The 17,509-nt window shown below is 36.2% G+C and overlaps 1 protein-coding gene across 1 annotated transcript in view; it reads left to right on the top strand.

Annotated features, from left to right (window-relative positions):
- Nucleotides 1-17,509, top strand: part of STK3 (serine/threonine kinase 3) — a 124,162-nt gene that overhangs the window by 14,984 nt on the left and 91,669 nt on the right. Inside the window, exons 4-6 of the mRNA XM_081950331.1 lie at nucleotides 3,510-3,624; nucleotides 5,746-5,910; nucleotides 7,081-7,248. Of these exons, the coding sequence (XP_081806457.1) occupies nucleotides 3,510-3,624; nucleotides 5,746-5,910; nucleotides 7,081-7,248 (448 nt within the window). The remainder of the gene's footprint in view (nucleotides 1-3,509; nucleotides 3,625-5,745; nucleotides 5,911-7,080; nucleotides 7,249-17,509) is intronic.

Below are 17,509 nucleotides of genomic sequence, written 5' to 3'. Positions count from 1 at the left end.
CGGAAGGAGTTAACGCGCTGCACGGCCCGTGGCCGAAAGGTCTGCTTTACGCTTTTCCCCCGCTACCTCTTCTTCCCAGAGTCATCAGGAAGATCCTAGCAGAGGAGGTGGAGGTGCTGCTGGTAGCACCGTACTGGCCCAGGAGAACCTGGTTTGCAGACTTGGTGAGTCTTTCGATCACACCACCGTGGCGGATTCCTCCACAGGACATCTCTCTCAGCCAGGGGGCCCTTCAACATCCAGAACCCCAGTGGCTGCAGCTGGTCGTCTGGCACTTGAGAGGGATCTCCTAAGCAGAGGCAAGTTGTCAGACAAGGTGATTGGCACCATCCAAGCGTCACGACGGCAGTCCACGACGCGCATCTACGACGCCACTTGGAAATCCTTCGCCAGCTGGTGCACGGCTCATGGTACGTCTGCGCCCCTTGCTTCGGTTCCTCTCATCCTGGACTTCCTGCAGGAAGGTTTGGACAAGGGCCTGGCACCTAACACCCTGAGGCGCCAGGCGGCAGCCCTGTCAACCATCCTCTCAGTTGAGGGCTACGCATCTCTTGGCCGGAATCCGACCATCCGCAGTTTCCTCAGGGGAGCAACCAACCTGAGACCCCCAGTGGTCCACAGATACCCATCTTGGGATCTCAATGTAGTGTTGCGGTCCCTCATCGGGCCCCCGTTTGAGCCCATTAAGACGGCCAGTCTCAGACACCTCACATTCAAGACGGTTTTTCTGGTCGCTATCACGTCTGCTCGTCGCATATCGGAACTGGCTGCCTTGTCAGTCAGAGAGGACTTGTGTCTCATTCGTAACGACAGAGTAATCCTGAGGCTGGACCCTTCCTTCATTCCGAAGGTCAATTCCTGGTTTCATCGGGCGCAGGAGGTGGTCCTTCCGGATTTTTGTCCGCATCCTCGGCACCCGAGGGAAAAGCGCTGGCACATGCTGGATGTGCGCAGGACTATTCGCAGATACATCAAGCGCACGGCCAGTTTTCGGAAATCCGAATCTCTATTCGTCTCCTTTCAACCAGCTTCTCAAGGCAAGAAGGTCTCTTCATCTACCATCGGCGGATGGCTGCGAGCCTGCATTGCGCTTGCCCACGTTTTACAGTCCGTTCCTGTGCCTCGCAATATCACAGCACATTCGACTAGAAGCGCCGCCACCACAGCTGCCTGGTCTACACAGGCACCGATTGAAGAGATCTGCAAGGCGGCCACCTGGACTTCTCTGTCTCCATTTGTCCAAAATTACAAACTGGACAGTTTTGCATCGGCGGAAGGGGCCTTTGGGAGGCGTGTTCTTCAGGGCATCCATACCAGCGGAGCGACCCTGATGGCTTAGCCTTCCCGCCCTAGTGACAGTTAGCTTGGGCATGTCCCTTCTTTGGACTCTCCAGAGCAGCGCCCTGGAAAATGACCATTGTCTTACCTGAAGGGTCCTTTTCAGGGCGCTGCAACGGAGAGTCCACCCCGCCCTGGGGTCTATTCTCCGCTGGTGTTTGTGAAGTGACAGTGTTGTTTGTTGTTTCTGTTATTGTTGTTGGACTATTTTTGACTTGTTCCATATTAGACTTCCAGTTGAAGTTTCAGCGCGCAACTGTTCCACGTCTTCATTGAATAAATCTGAGGAGAGTCGGCACCAGAGGCGTGGCTTAAAGTTTCAATTCAGTTCTGGGCAGATTGGCTGTGTTTAACCCTTCTTTGGACTCTCCGTTGCAGCGCCCTGAAAAGGACTCTTCAGGTAAGACAATGGTCAGTTTCAAATAAATGCTTATATTTTTTATTAACTGAGACAAATTCTGAGGATAATAAATCAAAGAGAAAAAAGCCAAGATACTAACATGCAGAAGTTTCTTACATCATAGCAGTGTTATTTGTGTAAGAGTAACATTGGAGCTTTATTAATGGTTCTTCAGATAGATTGCAAAGGTAGATAGTACAAAGGATTAAGTGGGGTTTCTTTACATGCCAAAGTTGACAGTGATTTATAGGTGATGAACAAAGATAAGGGTGTGCCCTTAGTAAAATATTGGTGAATCGCTCCCTTGTAAAATATTTGCAGGGACAAAAAAACTCTTTCTCTTTTGAGGTTTGTATTATATCAGTAAAGATCTTTATGGACAAATTACAAATGCTCAAAAACACACAGTAGTTAAAGTAAGACTAACATAACCTGACTTACAAATTTGGAAGAAAACTACTTGACTCTAAATTTTCAAATATCATATACTTCGGCAGTTCTTTAATCACTCTCTTTATTGCAGGTTGTTAATTTTTAGGGTAAGGTTGTCAGAATTTGTTATGGTGATGGTCCCAAAGTATGGTATTTTAGGAATAACACAGTTGTAAGGTGGAAGGTTTAAAGTCTACTATATATCTCTGATAAGAATGTTAGGGTACTTTTATTTAAAGTTAGGTATTTTATTTAGTTAGATCAGATGGCTGTTGATGATCGTTTAACAGTGTTGAGAAGTCATGATAATATTAGTATGAGATAGTAATAGGTGTACATAACCTGATAGTAAAATTAAAAAAAGGTTCCCTCTAACTTGAAAGCTCCTAGGTTCAGGAGGTTGAAAGCTTTAAATTCTGCCATTATCCAGTATTTATTGTCTGATAGCTTTAAACACTGAAGCGATGGACTCACTTCTGTTGAGTTGGATTACGGTCTACCTAGACAGAAACTGTTAACATTGACCAGCTGGTATTCTGCAGAGCTTCAGGCATGGTTTGTTTTTGCCCCCCAAATCTACTTGGAGATTGAAATAATAATCTTAGGGTCCTCTGCATATAAACCAGGTGTTCTCACTCAAGATAACTTATACCTTAGGGAGCATTTTGAACAAAGTCAGTTAATTGTGAATTGTGGACAGACATGCATCTGGAACACCCTTGCTGGTTGGAAATTGGAAACCACAAAGGGTGTTTCATAAGGTTTCCTTGGTATCAGTGTGATGTTTGGGGCAGTTGATCAGCAGTTGTACTAGAAGCTATAGGCAGAAGCATTCAGTCAGTAGACTCAATATATTGCCTGGATTGCAAACCTCATGCAAAATTCTGAATTACTTTCTGACTTTTTTTTTTGTAAAAACTCAAAAGCTTGTAAAATCATTTGGGTCATCCTAATGAGGAAATTGGCTCTCTCTTTGCTAAACAAATATACAGATTTTTGGATAGTGGTAATCATATTTTATCTTCCAGAAAAAACCCCACCTATTTTTCAAATTGCACTTACTTGCGTGTATAGATACTTTTCAGTTGAGAATATTTCCCTTACTCTTGTCTTATACAAATATTTGAAAAGACGGTGTTCTTATACAAATTGGTGAGTAATATGTGTTAAGGGCTTTATCATTCTCAGGTGCTCAGTAAGTATGTTTTGTTCTTTGAAGATTAATGCATCTTACAACATTTAAAAATGGGGCACCTACTCAGGGAAAAAATATTGAACTGCTTCCTAATATCTTTAAAGATTAACTTCAATATGTTGACAGCCATGTTTTTATGTTTAGTCCTTATGTTGTCAAGTACTATGGCAGCTATTTTAAGAACACAGACCTCTGGATTGTTATGGAGTACTGTGGAGCTGGTTCTGTCTCTGACATAATTAGATTACGAAATAAAACGGTAAGTTATATTTTATAAAAGATTATATCTGAAATTTTTGCTCTAGGAATTTGTTTATATAGGTCCCTTGAACTAATAACATATAGTTCCTTTAAATTCTTCAAGAAATGTTGATGTCTTGTAAAGAGCATTAGTAGAGAAGGGGATGATGTTAATTTTGCCAGTACTTTGTCAGATTTTGATAAGGCTATTTCGAAAAGGGATTTAGATTTTCTCATGCCATTTTAAATTCATTGGCTCACAAATAAGATTAGACTCAGATTTTGAATGTACAAATTGGATAATTTAACTGAAAATTGAATAACTGAAACGAGACTATATCCCTTCAGTATATCTTATCTCACATTCATTAACATTAACATTAAAAACTCTTTGATTTTTCCTTAAGAAACACTCTGTTAAAAATATCTCTGCTTTTAAAAAAATTCTACTCTTTGTTCTGACTGGTATCTCTATATACATTGCTCTATTGAAGTCACTTCAGTATTATTTTTAGTATCTTAATATTATTTTTACCTTCTTGAATTTACTTTTGAGTACTTTATTTATTGCCACATCAAATTGTTCTTCAAATTTGGAATGTATCTTGAAGGGACAAACATGAAACACTTAAACCACTTAAAACATGAATCTTGAAATCAGAGATGGCTGGTTAAGAAACAACTTCTCTGAAAAATGACTTATTTCTATTGTAGTGACACAAGGATTTTGGATGGTATTGGCAAGTTATATTTATGCAATGTTATTTCATTTCATTTGATATAATTTTAATTGAGTTCAGTACAAAAATAAAAAAGCACATATATACCACAAACTTACACATATATTTATCAACGTGTACAAGGTAACAAGTATTAGTATAGACACGGACATTTTCACATGAGATTGGTACAAATAGATGGATATCAATAAGTATAACATGGCCATGAACACATAAAATGAGTACCATATTTTTGAAGAGGCAAATTAAAAAAAAAAAGTTTTTGCACTCTGCAGACCTCCCAAAATGGCCCGTTTTTTGCAAAAATGGGCCCGTTTTTTTTTTTCCAAAAAAGGGCATTAATAGCCTTTTGGAGGCTTGTAGAGTGCTCCTGGGGGGTGGAGCCTCCCCAAAACCATTTGCAAAAATGTGCCTGTTTTTTGTCAAAAAAAAGGGCATGCATAGCCTTTAGGAGGCTTGTGGAGTGCTCCTGGGTGCGGGGGGCAAAATTAAGCAAAAAAGGCCAATTTCTTTGCTCATTTCTGCCCTCCCCAGCCCCCAGGAGCTCTCTGAAAGCCTCCTAAAGGCTATGCACGGCCATTTTGGTGAAGGGGGCAGGGTTTCGGGAGGCAAAAGATGCTGTATTCAGTGTATAAGACGCACCCAGATTTTCAGCCTCTTTTGGGGGGGAAAGTGCATCTTATACTCTGAAAAATACGGTACATATCAATTGGGACAGTAGGACAGGGACAGTAGGCATGCTGGTGCGCTTATGCACACCCTCTTGAGGACCTCTTAGGAAATTTGGGCTTTAGTAAAGCCCAAATTTAAAGCAGAAATAGAATAAACATTTAGAAAGAATAAACATGTTGAATAAACATTATTTTAGAAAATTTTGAGTGAGCTTCATCTTAAGAAAAATAATTAGATAACTTCATATCTATGAAATGGGGCTCTAATTGTGATATATCATATTGACATTTATGTTTCCTGTGTTGGTGTAGCTCTATATCCCAAAGATAGTATCTGAAGAGTTTTCACCCTAAACTTACTTAATTTCATTTCGAATATATAGAAAATTGAGTTCAATTCAAAATCCAGACATAAATTCTTACAATCTCTTTGGCATTTCTTCTTAGATAATTGTTTAGGTTTTAATCTGTAATGTTTGTTGTTAATACTTATTTCTCCTTCCTGAACTTGTTGACTGATTCACAATTTTATGTAGTCTCAAAGAATCCAGATGGCATGAATGGATCCTTGATAAAGCCTTACTACAATTTAAAAAATATTTTGTACAGTATTTGTATGCCACATAAGTAATTTTGGGTTGTAGTTTGATTCACTGAGTTTGTATAAATGTGCAATCACTTGGAATGTGAGTATACCAAAGAGCAATCTTGGTACTTTTTTTTTAACAGCTTACAGAAGATGAAATTGCAACCATTCTTAAATCTACCCTTAAAGGACTTGAATATTTGCACTTCATGAGAAAAATACATAGAGATATAAAGGCTGGGAACATTCTCTTGAATACTGAAGGACATGCCAAGTTAGCTGATTTTGGAGTGGCTGGACAGTTAACTGTAAGTGTAAAAAATAAGATATATTTTATATGTTAGTACACTCAACAAATAAATATTGCATTTGCTATTTTTCAGTAATAAGATATCAGAGGCTTTTGAAAGATAACATGTCTTTAAGTAGTGAGGTCATATAAGTGTTTTTCCAATTAAAATCAGTTTGACATCAGTTTCATGGGATTATTTACAGTTCATATGTGGTGTATACTGGTAGAGGCAGCTTTGTCCAATGAGCTATTGAATTGCAGCATTAAATAGGATAATTCTAAAGAAGGTTTAGGTTCATTGTTTCTTAAGTCTTTTTCTGTAATGTAGAAGGATTTGAAGATTAAGGTTCTTGGTTAGGTACAGTTGTTGCATTAGTTGTTTAGGGGCATTTTCAATGTTCGTCCAAACAGGGATTTCCTGTATAAATTTTGAATAAAGTGCAACTTACTATATATATTTTATAATGCTCTGAAAGATAATGGTAGAGGAGCTGTGGTGGTACAGTGGTTAGAATGCAGTACTGCAGGCTAATTCTGCCCAAAGCCAAAAGTTTGATCATGACTAACTTAAGGTTGACTCAGCTTTCCATCCTTCAGAGAGCAGTAAAAAAAGGATCCAGATTGATGGGGGCAATATGTTGACATTGTAAACTGCTCAGAGAATGCTGTAAAACATTATGGAGTGGTATGTACCATGTTTGCCCCAAAATAAGGCAGGGCCTTATTTTCTTTTGACCCCCCCCCCCCCGAAATAAGCACTTGGCCTTATTTTTGGGGAGGTCTTATTATTTTTGAGATGCAAGAGGTGGCAAGCTGTGTTGCAATATTTTCAGGGAAGGGCTTATTTTACCACAAGTGCTCAAAAGCCCGATTGGGCTTATTATCCGGGGAGGTCATATTTTTGGAGAAAAAGGGTAAATCTAAATGCTATTGCTAATGATCGTAATGTAAACAGTTTAGTGCAGGATTCTATTGAACAAATTGATTTTAACATTTGAGTGATAAACTAGTAAAGAAAAACCTTTGACTGATGGTTGTTGCTGTTAAGTGTAAGTTCAGAGGTTTGGGGATGCTTGATGATTACAGAGGCTGATATGATTGCCTTTTCATGCATGTGAGCGTGTTGAGCTATCGTCAGTCCAAAAATGCTGCATACTTTGTATTAAGTTAAATAATTGTTTTACAGGATACAATGGCAAAACGCAATACCGTCATAGGTACTCCATTTTGGATGGCTCCAGAAGTAATACAAGAAATTGGTTATAACTGTGTGGCAGACATCTGGTCCCTTGGTATTACTTCAATAGAAATGGCTGAAGGAAAGCCACCATATGCTGATATTCATCCAATGAGGGTAAGAAACAGAAATTGTGAGTTTTTGTATAATAGCTTTGTAAGCTGTTTTCATTGAAAAGTAGAAGCAGTACTTGGCTAAGCTGCATTTTATGCAATTGTTACAGTGACAGAGGGTGTTAAAGTATTTTATGCTATGCTTATGCTTATGATATTTAAAGGAAAGTTTTCAAACGGTTTAGGAAAAATAATTGCTGCTTTAAATTGTGTAATACATTTTAAGTGTGCAACTATTTTTAAAAATGCCATCTTTATTGTTACGATTCCTTTTTGACATTTGATTATGTGTTAGCTAATTTTAGCATTTAGGAGTTGTCACTTTGGTACAAGTACAGCTGGCATTCATAAGGGACAATAATTTTACCCATTCAGCACAGTTTTTAAATATCATAGCTGATAAATAATTGTGGTTTTTAAAAGGTTAGGGATGGAGGTGATAGTGGCAAGTTCTTTTTTCTTGAGCTAATAGGCAATATTATTTGATTCATAATTTGAAAGGAGACTAATTGCCAGTAGTCTCAGATATTAAACTGCAGCTACTTTCTCAAGCCAGAGCACATCCTTTAGATGTCATTATGTTTCACTCAAGGATGTTGAAACAGTGGATATCAGAGCATAATGAGAAAGAGAGAAAAGAACTTTATATATTTTTAAATTCTAAACTCAAGACTTCAGATTTTTCAGTCGGGCTATTATTTCCTCCAAAATCATTTGTGTAAGTCTCATCACATTTTTAAAGGTACTTCCTGAGGGAGCATGGTTTCCTTGCTAGTATAATGAGAAAAACCCTTCAGAATTAAACACCTACTGTTTTAGCATTGGGGGAAAAGTTTTAAATCTATACTTGGGCTGTTAAATATATTATTTTTAACATTTAGTTTCTGTTCTTGTGTCCTACTAGTAAGGAAAATGCTTGATTGCAATAGTAGGAACAGACTGTATAGTATGAAACTAGCAGCTGTGATTTGTAAATCATAGTTTATTGCTCAGTGCAATGTCTAAACTAGTGGACCAATATAAACCAACAATTCATAATAAGACATATTAGAAAAAGAGACATCCACAATAATGCTAGATATTGTCTGTAATAGTTAAACAACACTTCCATTTAATAAAAACATTTTATAAAGTATTGCAATTGTAGTTGCTTCTATATTCATCTTTTTACTGTTTGTAAGCTATGCAGAGGGACGCTCAGTGGCCAAGCTTGTCAATCAGAAAGGTCGGCAGTTCGACATTTCGAATCCTTAGTGTTGCGTAACAGAGTGAGCTCCCGTTTCTTGTCCCAGCTTCTGCGAAACTAGCAGTTCGAAAGCATGTAAAAAATGCAAGTAGAAAAATAGGGACCACCTTTGATGGGAAGGTAACAGCATTCTGTGCGCCTTTCATGTTTAGTCATGCCAGCCACATGACCACAGAGATGTCTTCAGACAGTCGGGAACAACTAGCACACTAGCAAGGGGAACCTTTACCTTTACCTTAAGCTACACAGAGTCGCCTTGTTTGTGGGAAGGGTGGCTTATAAATTAAATAAATAAAATATTTTCTTGAGAATATCTGGAATAATTGTAACATAATTGTTTATAATTTTAACATAATTGCTTATAATTTTAACATAATTGCTTATAAAAGGCACTAAATGAAAAGAATTATATTAAAAGTATTTCTTTTAGTATGAAATAGCTACTTTTAACTAAAGGGTCTATTTTTCAAACTGACAGCTTTTTAATCCTTGTAATCAAATGTATTAAAGGACAAAACCGTTTTCTTAAAAAATGTTTTACATGGAACACATGTTCTTGTTAATAATTTGTGTTCTGGTCTTTAAGGGCTTGTATGCAGTTAATATTCTTTTGTATATTTGATATCCCATAGTTCTTCTTAATTTTTATTAGAGAGTTGTTACAGTGGTTAAGAAGAAATACACAGATTTCGGTTGTGATAGTTTTCCCAGTGTTATATGATCCAACTTCATAAGATTCCTGGACATATGTAGATGCTTTTCTATTTTGTTTTAGTTAAGACATTCAATTGATACAGGCAAGCATGAAAGCTTGGGCAAACTTTCATTGCTTTTTCTGGATCTTGCTTAGATTCTGTGGTATTTATGTAAAACACTATTTTGTTACTTGGGAATGCATGCTGAAGTTATTCTGTATGCTATTTTGCTGTAGGCTGGTTGGCGCTGCCACAAAGGTAGTGCTTTGTCAGTAGGCCATTTCCTTGTCAATTGCATTTACAGTCTAATAGAGATATTACATGACTTTTTAAACAAGTGTTTTGGCAGGGGCGGAAATAGCAGATTCCATGCAAACAAGCATAGCTTCCTCTTTCTAACCACACACTAGCTACTCAAGGAGTTGTGCTAAAATTTGTGCAAAGGTAAGGAAAGGATTTTGGATTGAAAGACACTATTAAAAGAACTGTAGGGCTATCGGTCTGGGAATATATATCAGTTCTTTATATAAAATGAACATATTCTGATGGCTGGAAAGGTAGTGGCAATCAGAGTGCTGTAAACTGATTGTAAAACTTCTTCATATTTCTGCAAATGTTTGCTTTGTAATAGATTTTAAAGATTAATTTATATATATATTCTATTTTTCCTTCTATAGCTCAAAGTAGGCATACATAGTAAGCTATCCCTTTTCTTTCTCTTTGTGGCGAGAATTATATAAATGTTATTAGTATGTAAAGTGGTGATTGATCCAAAGTCACCTTGTGAGCTACTGTCGCTGTGGGTAGCTCACAAACCTGGGCCCTCTTCATGCTACTCTAAAATCTTAACCACTGCACTCTGCTAGTTTGGTGGAGATTACGGTACCATGTTCTAAATTAAAACAAACTTCAGGGCTCAGGCAGATGTAATGACAGCTGCTTAAATATGGATTATGTTTAACATATTTAAACCAAGACTGGACTGGGTATTTTTGTCTTGAACAACATTTGCATGACTAATGAAAGCTGAAATTCTTTCCACTTGCACTTTCTTTTCCCCAAGCAATTTTCTGCTCAAACTATGTTGCTTACCTTTGCAATTATATTGGGAGAAAAGTGTTTGAAGAGAAATGCTAGGGAGGTCTAAATTCGGACAGGGAATCATCTATTTGACCATTTTTCTGACTGTAAGGCAGAAAATATTAAGGTTATCTGATATTAAGGTTAATGACCTCATACACTTAACATTTCAGTGGTCATGTTAATAGACAAATTTGATAGTAAAAACACATTCTACTTCAAAATGCTCTTAAGCATATGTATATGTGTGCGTGTGTATTTATGTGTGCATATACACACAAAAACATTCCATTCATATAGTTCCCGCATGGATAATTCTGGAAAACCCAAAATGGCAAAGTATACTTTGATGAATGAATTTCATATATGCATTGTGTCTGGATATAAAACATTCATACATGTTCTATACCAAGAATTAAGAGATATAGGATCCCTATCAATCTTGCAAGTATTTAGCATAGCAAAAAATAGAGGGGAGGCCTCTGAAGCCCAGTTGGAACCTAACTCTGGGATAACTTTTAATGTTCCTTCCTTTATCCTTTAAATTACACCCACATAAGCTTTCCAAAAAGGCTTCAACCCTGGTGGTGCTCCAAGAAAAGATTGCCAGCCTTTTGTATAAGCAAGCTAGCATTGCAAATTTGCCCCCTCCCCTAATTTATGCTTTTTTTGTCTTGAGAGAAGCTTGTAATGCAATATCTTGAAAATATATCCAGCATTTGCCTTTTATTGTATTCTGTGCTGAAATTGTTGGTAATGGACATGTGGACATCATATGTTCCACAGAATACCGTAGGAAGCCAATTTGAAATGTTTCCATTTGCCTGAAGTCCAATCATGATATTTATTTTTCCATGGCACTTACCCAGATTATCCATACCTCCTGCTTAGCTTGTGTCACTGCCACCATGGACTAATCTGCTTGTGATCACTAGTTTCTTTCCAGTGTATCTTACAAGCAGCTGCCTTTCTTCAGAGTTCTTGATGTTGTTTATATTGCCTTATAGCTTTATCCTAGATCGCGGCTTTCCATTGGAAACTGGTATCCTAATAAAAAGTGCAGGAAAAACAATGTTATCTTTGAATACTTTTGGCTGTAGTTTTCTAACATCCCCCCCTCCTTTTTATGATTGGAGTAATATTCGGCAACTGGATATTCTTCCAAATTCCCAAGATAATGCTGAGTAATATATAACATGATTGGTAATTAAAACATAAGAAAGGTATATTCTTACCTTTGTTCTACAAAGACCATTGCACCTGAAATTGTAGTTTCCTATAAAGCTGCCACTGCAGATTGTTTACTCACATTATAACTCCTCCATTGATCCACCCCTGATTCCTCTAGGGAGGTTAATTGCTTTTGAAGAGGCTACTGCAAAGCATGCTTGGAGTTAATGTTTATGGAAAAAGACATACATTCCACTTTTCAATCAATTCAAAACAATAAAGCATGATCAACAGTATACATTGAAATTTTTATTGATCACCTTATGAGGTCTAAATCACAAAATCCAATAAACATGGCAAAGTTTAACTTTGAGGATGCATTTATTATTTTAAAAATATGTTAAACTTATTCTGATTAGAACTGAGTAATAACCTTAGAAATTTTTTTAAAAGTACAGTAGAACTTTAAAATGATTTATTAGTAATTGGGGCTACCATTTAACTTCATGCTTTGCTCCACTATGCATTCCTTTAGTGCTTGCATCCAAAATGAAAATATTATAACATGTCTTTTTGCACAGATCTGTACAAACTGCATTTAACATCCATAGTGTACTTTCATCTAGAGTCCTTTCCTAGATTTAGACAGGAAGATTTTTTTTTTTAAAAAAAAGAAGCATCCTTCACAGATGCCTTTGGAGCATGGGAACCTGACTCCAGTCCAATACACTGGAGAAACACTTAAGTTTGGCAAATACCATACTTTGTTCTAATGAAAGAATAAAGACACTCCTGTCTTTTCATATGATGTTATAGAGAAGGTTGAGTGATGAGAAAGGAATCCCCCCCTTCTTTCCTAAAGTTGTTGGTGTTTGAAACTGATTTTGCCCAGAGCACAATCGTTTTCCAGATTGGCTGGGGCTTTGTCTTTCTTCCTCTGTCCTGTTTTAAATGGGAAAATGCATGCCAGTCTGAAAAGAAATATAATTGACTAGGCAGGAATTTTTCATTGAGTTTACAAACCTGAGCCTTGGCCCAGGTTTCTGCAATTCTGGGAAACAGTCTTAATTGTGGGACTTAAAATGTATATTGTTAACTAAATCTAGACAAAAATATTTGAAATCTTTTATGTAGTTGTGTGTATAACTAGGAAAACATAATTGGGAATGTGTAATAGAGTAGCAGAAGGAAAGAATATATGAAATCTGGACTACAACTCAAGTCTAATTGAAACCTAAATAGAAAACATTTATTTCAAACTTCTAAATGAGGATTTAATTAAAACAAAATTAGCTCATCTTTTTAGTTTTATCCTTGAATAGGAAATTTGAAACATACTTGACTTGATGGTTGGCTTTCTCTGACTTTGATTAATCACTTTCAAAGTAAGCAGAGGATCAGAACAATAATTTCATAATTACACGCCAGCGACTTAACTTGAAACCCTAACTAAAATAACTGTAAAGGAAGTATAATGATGGTAAATTTCATGTAATGCTGTATATTTTTGTTACATATTTCAAATACTTACAAGTGCTAATCTGAAAAAAGAACAGTTCCATGGTTCTATTCATTTATTTTCAGGATGTTTAATAGGAAAATGTTTAAGCTGGGGCTATTAATTTCAAAGACACCCTAGCAATAGTTAAGAGCTTATTCATTCTTTGATGTCAATAAAGTTCTCCTTTTGTATTGTTGTATACTTTGGATTGAAACCTGACATTTTTAAGCTTTGTTGAAGATATATTTGATGCAACAATCTTTGTGGTTAAATTGCTCAATAAACCTTGCTTAATGCTAATTATTATTGTGTGGTAATAAGCCAGCTTGCTTTTTCTAAAAGAAAAGTTTGAAATAAAAGTATGAAGTACATCAAATAGTTTAAGGTTGCTCTGCATACATGCATAGTTAGGTTGTAACAGACTAAAATCTCTAGATGGGACAAACTGCAAGGAAAAAATATTTTGCAGTATGAACTGCAAAAGTTCAAAATTGAGCTGACCACAGGGAGATAATAAACAATTTGTACTTTGACTTCAATAAAATGTCCAACAAAATTTCCTCTGATATCCTAATAGAAATGGTGAGAAAAAGTGAGTTGGACTATGGACATTATATGGTTGAATAACTCAACAAAAATCAGTAGCTGCATGTTAAGCTGGATATAAATGTTGAGTTAGAGCTTCAGGTCTTCTAGGATGTGTCCTGTCGCCTTATTTATGAGTGAAGTGGATGAGATTAGAAAATATGAATATCAAATTTGCTGACAAGACCAGATGTTTAGAATTGTTCCAGAAGATAGGACAATAAACAATGAACTTAATAGGAAATATGTTTTGGTTAGGTACAGGGAAAATTAATGGTAACAGCATTCCTCATTCACAGGAGGTATTTTAACACAAACTGGAAGGCCATCTATTGGGATGCGATAGTCATGGATTGAACAAGATTATTTTAAAGGTCCTGATGAACTCCTGCATTCCATAATTTTATCATTCTGAAGCTCCTGCTAATTATATATTTTTATTTATCATAAATAAATAAGTAATATTTTTTTAAAAAATTATCAAATTTATTATTGCGGTTCAGGTGAAATCAGGTCCTAAATAATATATCTATATTGATGTATCACAGTATATGTTTCATATGGTTATTTCTAAGGCAGGGGTGTCCAAACTTGGCAACTTTAAGACTTGTGGACTTCAACTTCCAGAATTCCCCAGCCAGCACTGGCTGGGGAATTCTGGAAGTTGAAGTCCACAAGTCTTAAAGTTGCCAAGTTTGGACACCCCTGTTCTAAGGCATGGTTTGGGCTACTGTAACTCATACTTGCTGCTGGTGTTGGAAAAACCTGCTTACCCTGGGGTTGTAAGCCAAAGTGTGTGGTGTTTTATTTGTTCCTTGGAACTGAAATGCATTTTACTTGCCTTTTTTTTTTGCAGATAGAGCCTCTCTCTCTTGTGTTATAAATTCAGTTCAGACAAAAGTCATGTTATCTACATTGGTTGGAACATAGTATTGTGTAATGGCATTCTTTAAATCAGGGGTGTCCAAACTTGGGAACTTTAAGACTTGTGGACTTCAACTCCCAGAATTCCCCAGCCAGCCTGGCTGGGGAATTCTGGGAGTTGAAGTCCACAAGTCTTAAAGTTCCCAAGTTTGGACACCCCTGATTTAAATTATAGTAAAGCTTAGGCTGATTGATAACAAAAAGCTAAGCAAAAAGCTAAGCTTAAAGTTCTTGGAAGACATGCCATTCAGGAGATCCCAGGACTCTGGAATTAGATTGGAAATAAAAAAAATCTTGGTGCTAATCCTCCCCTATATTATTGCCAAGAAAATTTCTTGGATGTCTTCATGTTTATCATAAACTTGACTTTCGTTTTTCATCTGCAAGGTACGTTCTATATATTTGGGAGGTAGTCCTTGCTTCTTTCTGTTCTTAATTCTGGACTGTGCTGTTTTTTTATTTTGGTTACCAATGCAAGCTTAGAGGCCAAGGGAATAGTATTTTAGGTTGTTTAGGTGCTTTGGGGCCAGTTACTCCCTCTCGGCCCTAGGAAGAATTAAGTGGTAAACTACTTCTGAAAACTTTGCCAAGAAAATTGCACAAAGTCCATAGAGTTGCCAGGAGTTGACTGATTTGAGGCACAATATGTATACATCTAAAGAATATGCAACAATTTTAATTGAATTATTATTATTCAATTAATTTCAAATTTGCCAGGTATTTTCTGTAAATGCAGTTGAATATTAGATTATCTATTAATGGACATGTGACATTGACTTCTGTGATTGTCTATAAAAACAAATATTAACAGTCATTTACAGACTTACATTAATATGAACATACATCAGTTTTTTTTTTAAATATTTCTAACAGAAAACTGATTGATAAAATCACAAGTAGAAATTTGGTCAGCAAACATCCATGTTTGTAATATATTATGCTTTAAAATGCAGGGGGTTTTGGGAGGGAGGGGGGGAAGATTATTTTCAAAGTTTTAATCACAAAGTGGGATAAAACCTTACAGTCTGGACAATATTAAGTTTCTATCTTGCTCTTCTTTTTACAAGTCCAATGCAGTGATTGACTGCTGAAATAAAAACATTATTTAGATTAGAATATAGTTTAAAATGTAAAATTAAATTTAAATCTGGTAAAACCTTTATGCAATGCCTTTACTTTAGCTTAGTCAAAGAAGCATAATACCAATATATACTGTATTTTGGTGAATATGATGTATATTTATAACAGTCTTATTTATAAAGAATAGGTGCCAATCAATTTAAATTTGTTGCAGGTAGAATTTGATGGTCTATGGATAACTTATAATTCCTTTCTTGTTATAAAATAGTCAATTTTTGTAGTAGTATCAGTTAAAAAGTTTATGGAAACTTAGTTTAAGATTGTTTAAAAAAGCACAAAATCTTTAACTTGAATTTGATGGCACCTGGTTTCATTTTTGTTCCCACAGCAACACCAATGGTACCAAAAGTTACCAATAGACCACCCTGATTTAAGAATTAAATCACTCTGGCCTTCTCTTTTTAGCCCTTTAGTTTGCTGACTAAATATTTAAACAGAGGTAAAACACATCTGTTATAGTTTGTGACATAGCTGTAGAGCAAAACTTCATGGTGCATAATTTGCAATTTTAAAACAAAAATTCTGGATTACTTTTAAATTTGTCTTTATGTTCAGGGCTCTGAATGAAAACAGAGTTAAACTATGGTTTATGTTTTACAAAGCAATAATTAAGGATGTGTATTTTAAATGAAGAGTAGCTCCCTTCTTGAGAAATAGACCTAAAAAAGTATATATTTTTAGCTTGCATGGTCCATTTTTAACATTGCTTAAATCCAAGGTTGTTTCCAGATGTGAGTTAGTTTTCATTATTGACATTCCCATGGGAGAGTAAGAGAGCCAATATAAATGTTACCTCCAGATTTTTACCCTTGTGTCTTTTTGACAGTGTCAGTAAGTTTACATGGACTGTGAACATTTGTTAAAATGCATAAAGATACTGTATGTATGGGCTTTTAAGCATCATGCTCCTCCTCTTCTTTTTCCTTTCTCTTTTCGCATGGTAAATTAGAAACTTAGTAAGTTTTGCTGCCATTCCTAAAACCAGAAAGGTTTGAAGAATACTTTTTTGCAATTATATACAAATGCATTGGAAAATGCAAGTGTCTTGAAAGTCACATGGATTCCTTCCTTCCACACAAATGGAATAATTATTTTGGACCCTGGTGGCCGAAGGGAAATTGGATAGGGAATTGTTTTTTTTTTAAAGTGGTAGCTATTCTTCTGCACTTAAAAAATAATCAGAGTTGTCCCTTCAAAATAGCAGTCGTGGGTCAACTGATCTCTTCTGTAGCATGTATTATTTTTTCTTCTCCTGGTTCTCCTTTGGGAGGAATAGTTCTCTGCTAACATAATTTGCTATTTTCCTGAATCAGCCAAGTTTGCTACTCCCTTGCTCGGCCTGGAACGGATCTGCTCTAATTCCATCATGTGTAAAACGCTTGCTTCTTTTGGCTGTGTACCATTTTTCTCCTTCAGTTTGTCCCACTTATCTAGCACTTTCAGACGAACATTTTGAGATACTACATGCCAATATTTTCAGTATTGAATTTAAATTCCCAATCTAGTTATTTCTGCATATCAAAGGGTGCTTATCTTGTCCTTTACTTCAGGCCATAAACTTTCAGCCAGCTGTGACTTGAGCTGTGTCCTGAATAAAATGCTAAGATAAAGACGGTTTCTGTTACATGGCTCTTCAGAAATCATGGATATCATTTTGTTCTCTTTAGACATTTATGTAAGGCTATATTGAAATGAGACTTGTTTATGTGCATGTTGAGAAAACCTGCTAATTATCTGCCATCTTAACTGAAAATTTTGCATTCTAGCATTGGTAACGGGCAAGCTGGCTTTGACAGATGGAAAGTAATCATTTGGAATGTTCCACGGGCTCTTATTTACTCAGTATCACAATTCTTTCTTGATCCATTATCTGCTCCCTGGACACAATCCACAAAGCTTTGAAATTCAGGAAATAGCTGTAGTT

This window comes from Natrix helvetica (assembly GCF_964273705.1).
Source record: "Natrix helvetica genome assembly, chromosome: 4".
NCBI lineage: Eukaryota > Metazoa > Chordata > Lepidosauria > Squamata > Natricidae > Natrix > Natrix helvetica.
This window is presented reverse-complemented; position numbering and strand designations above follow the sequence as displayed.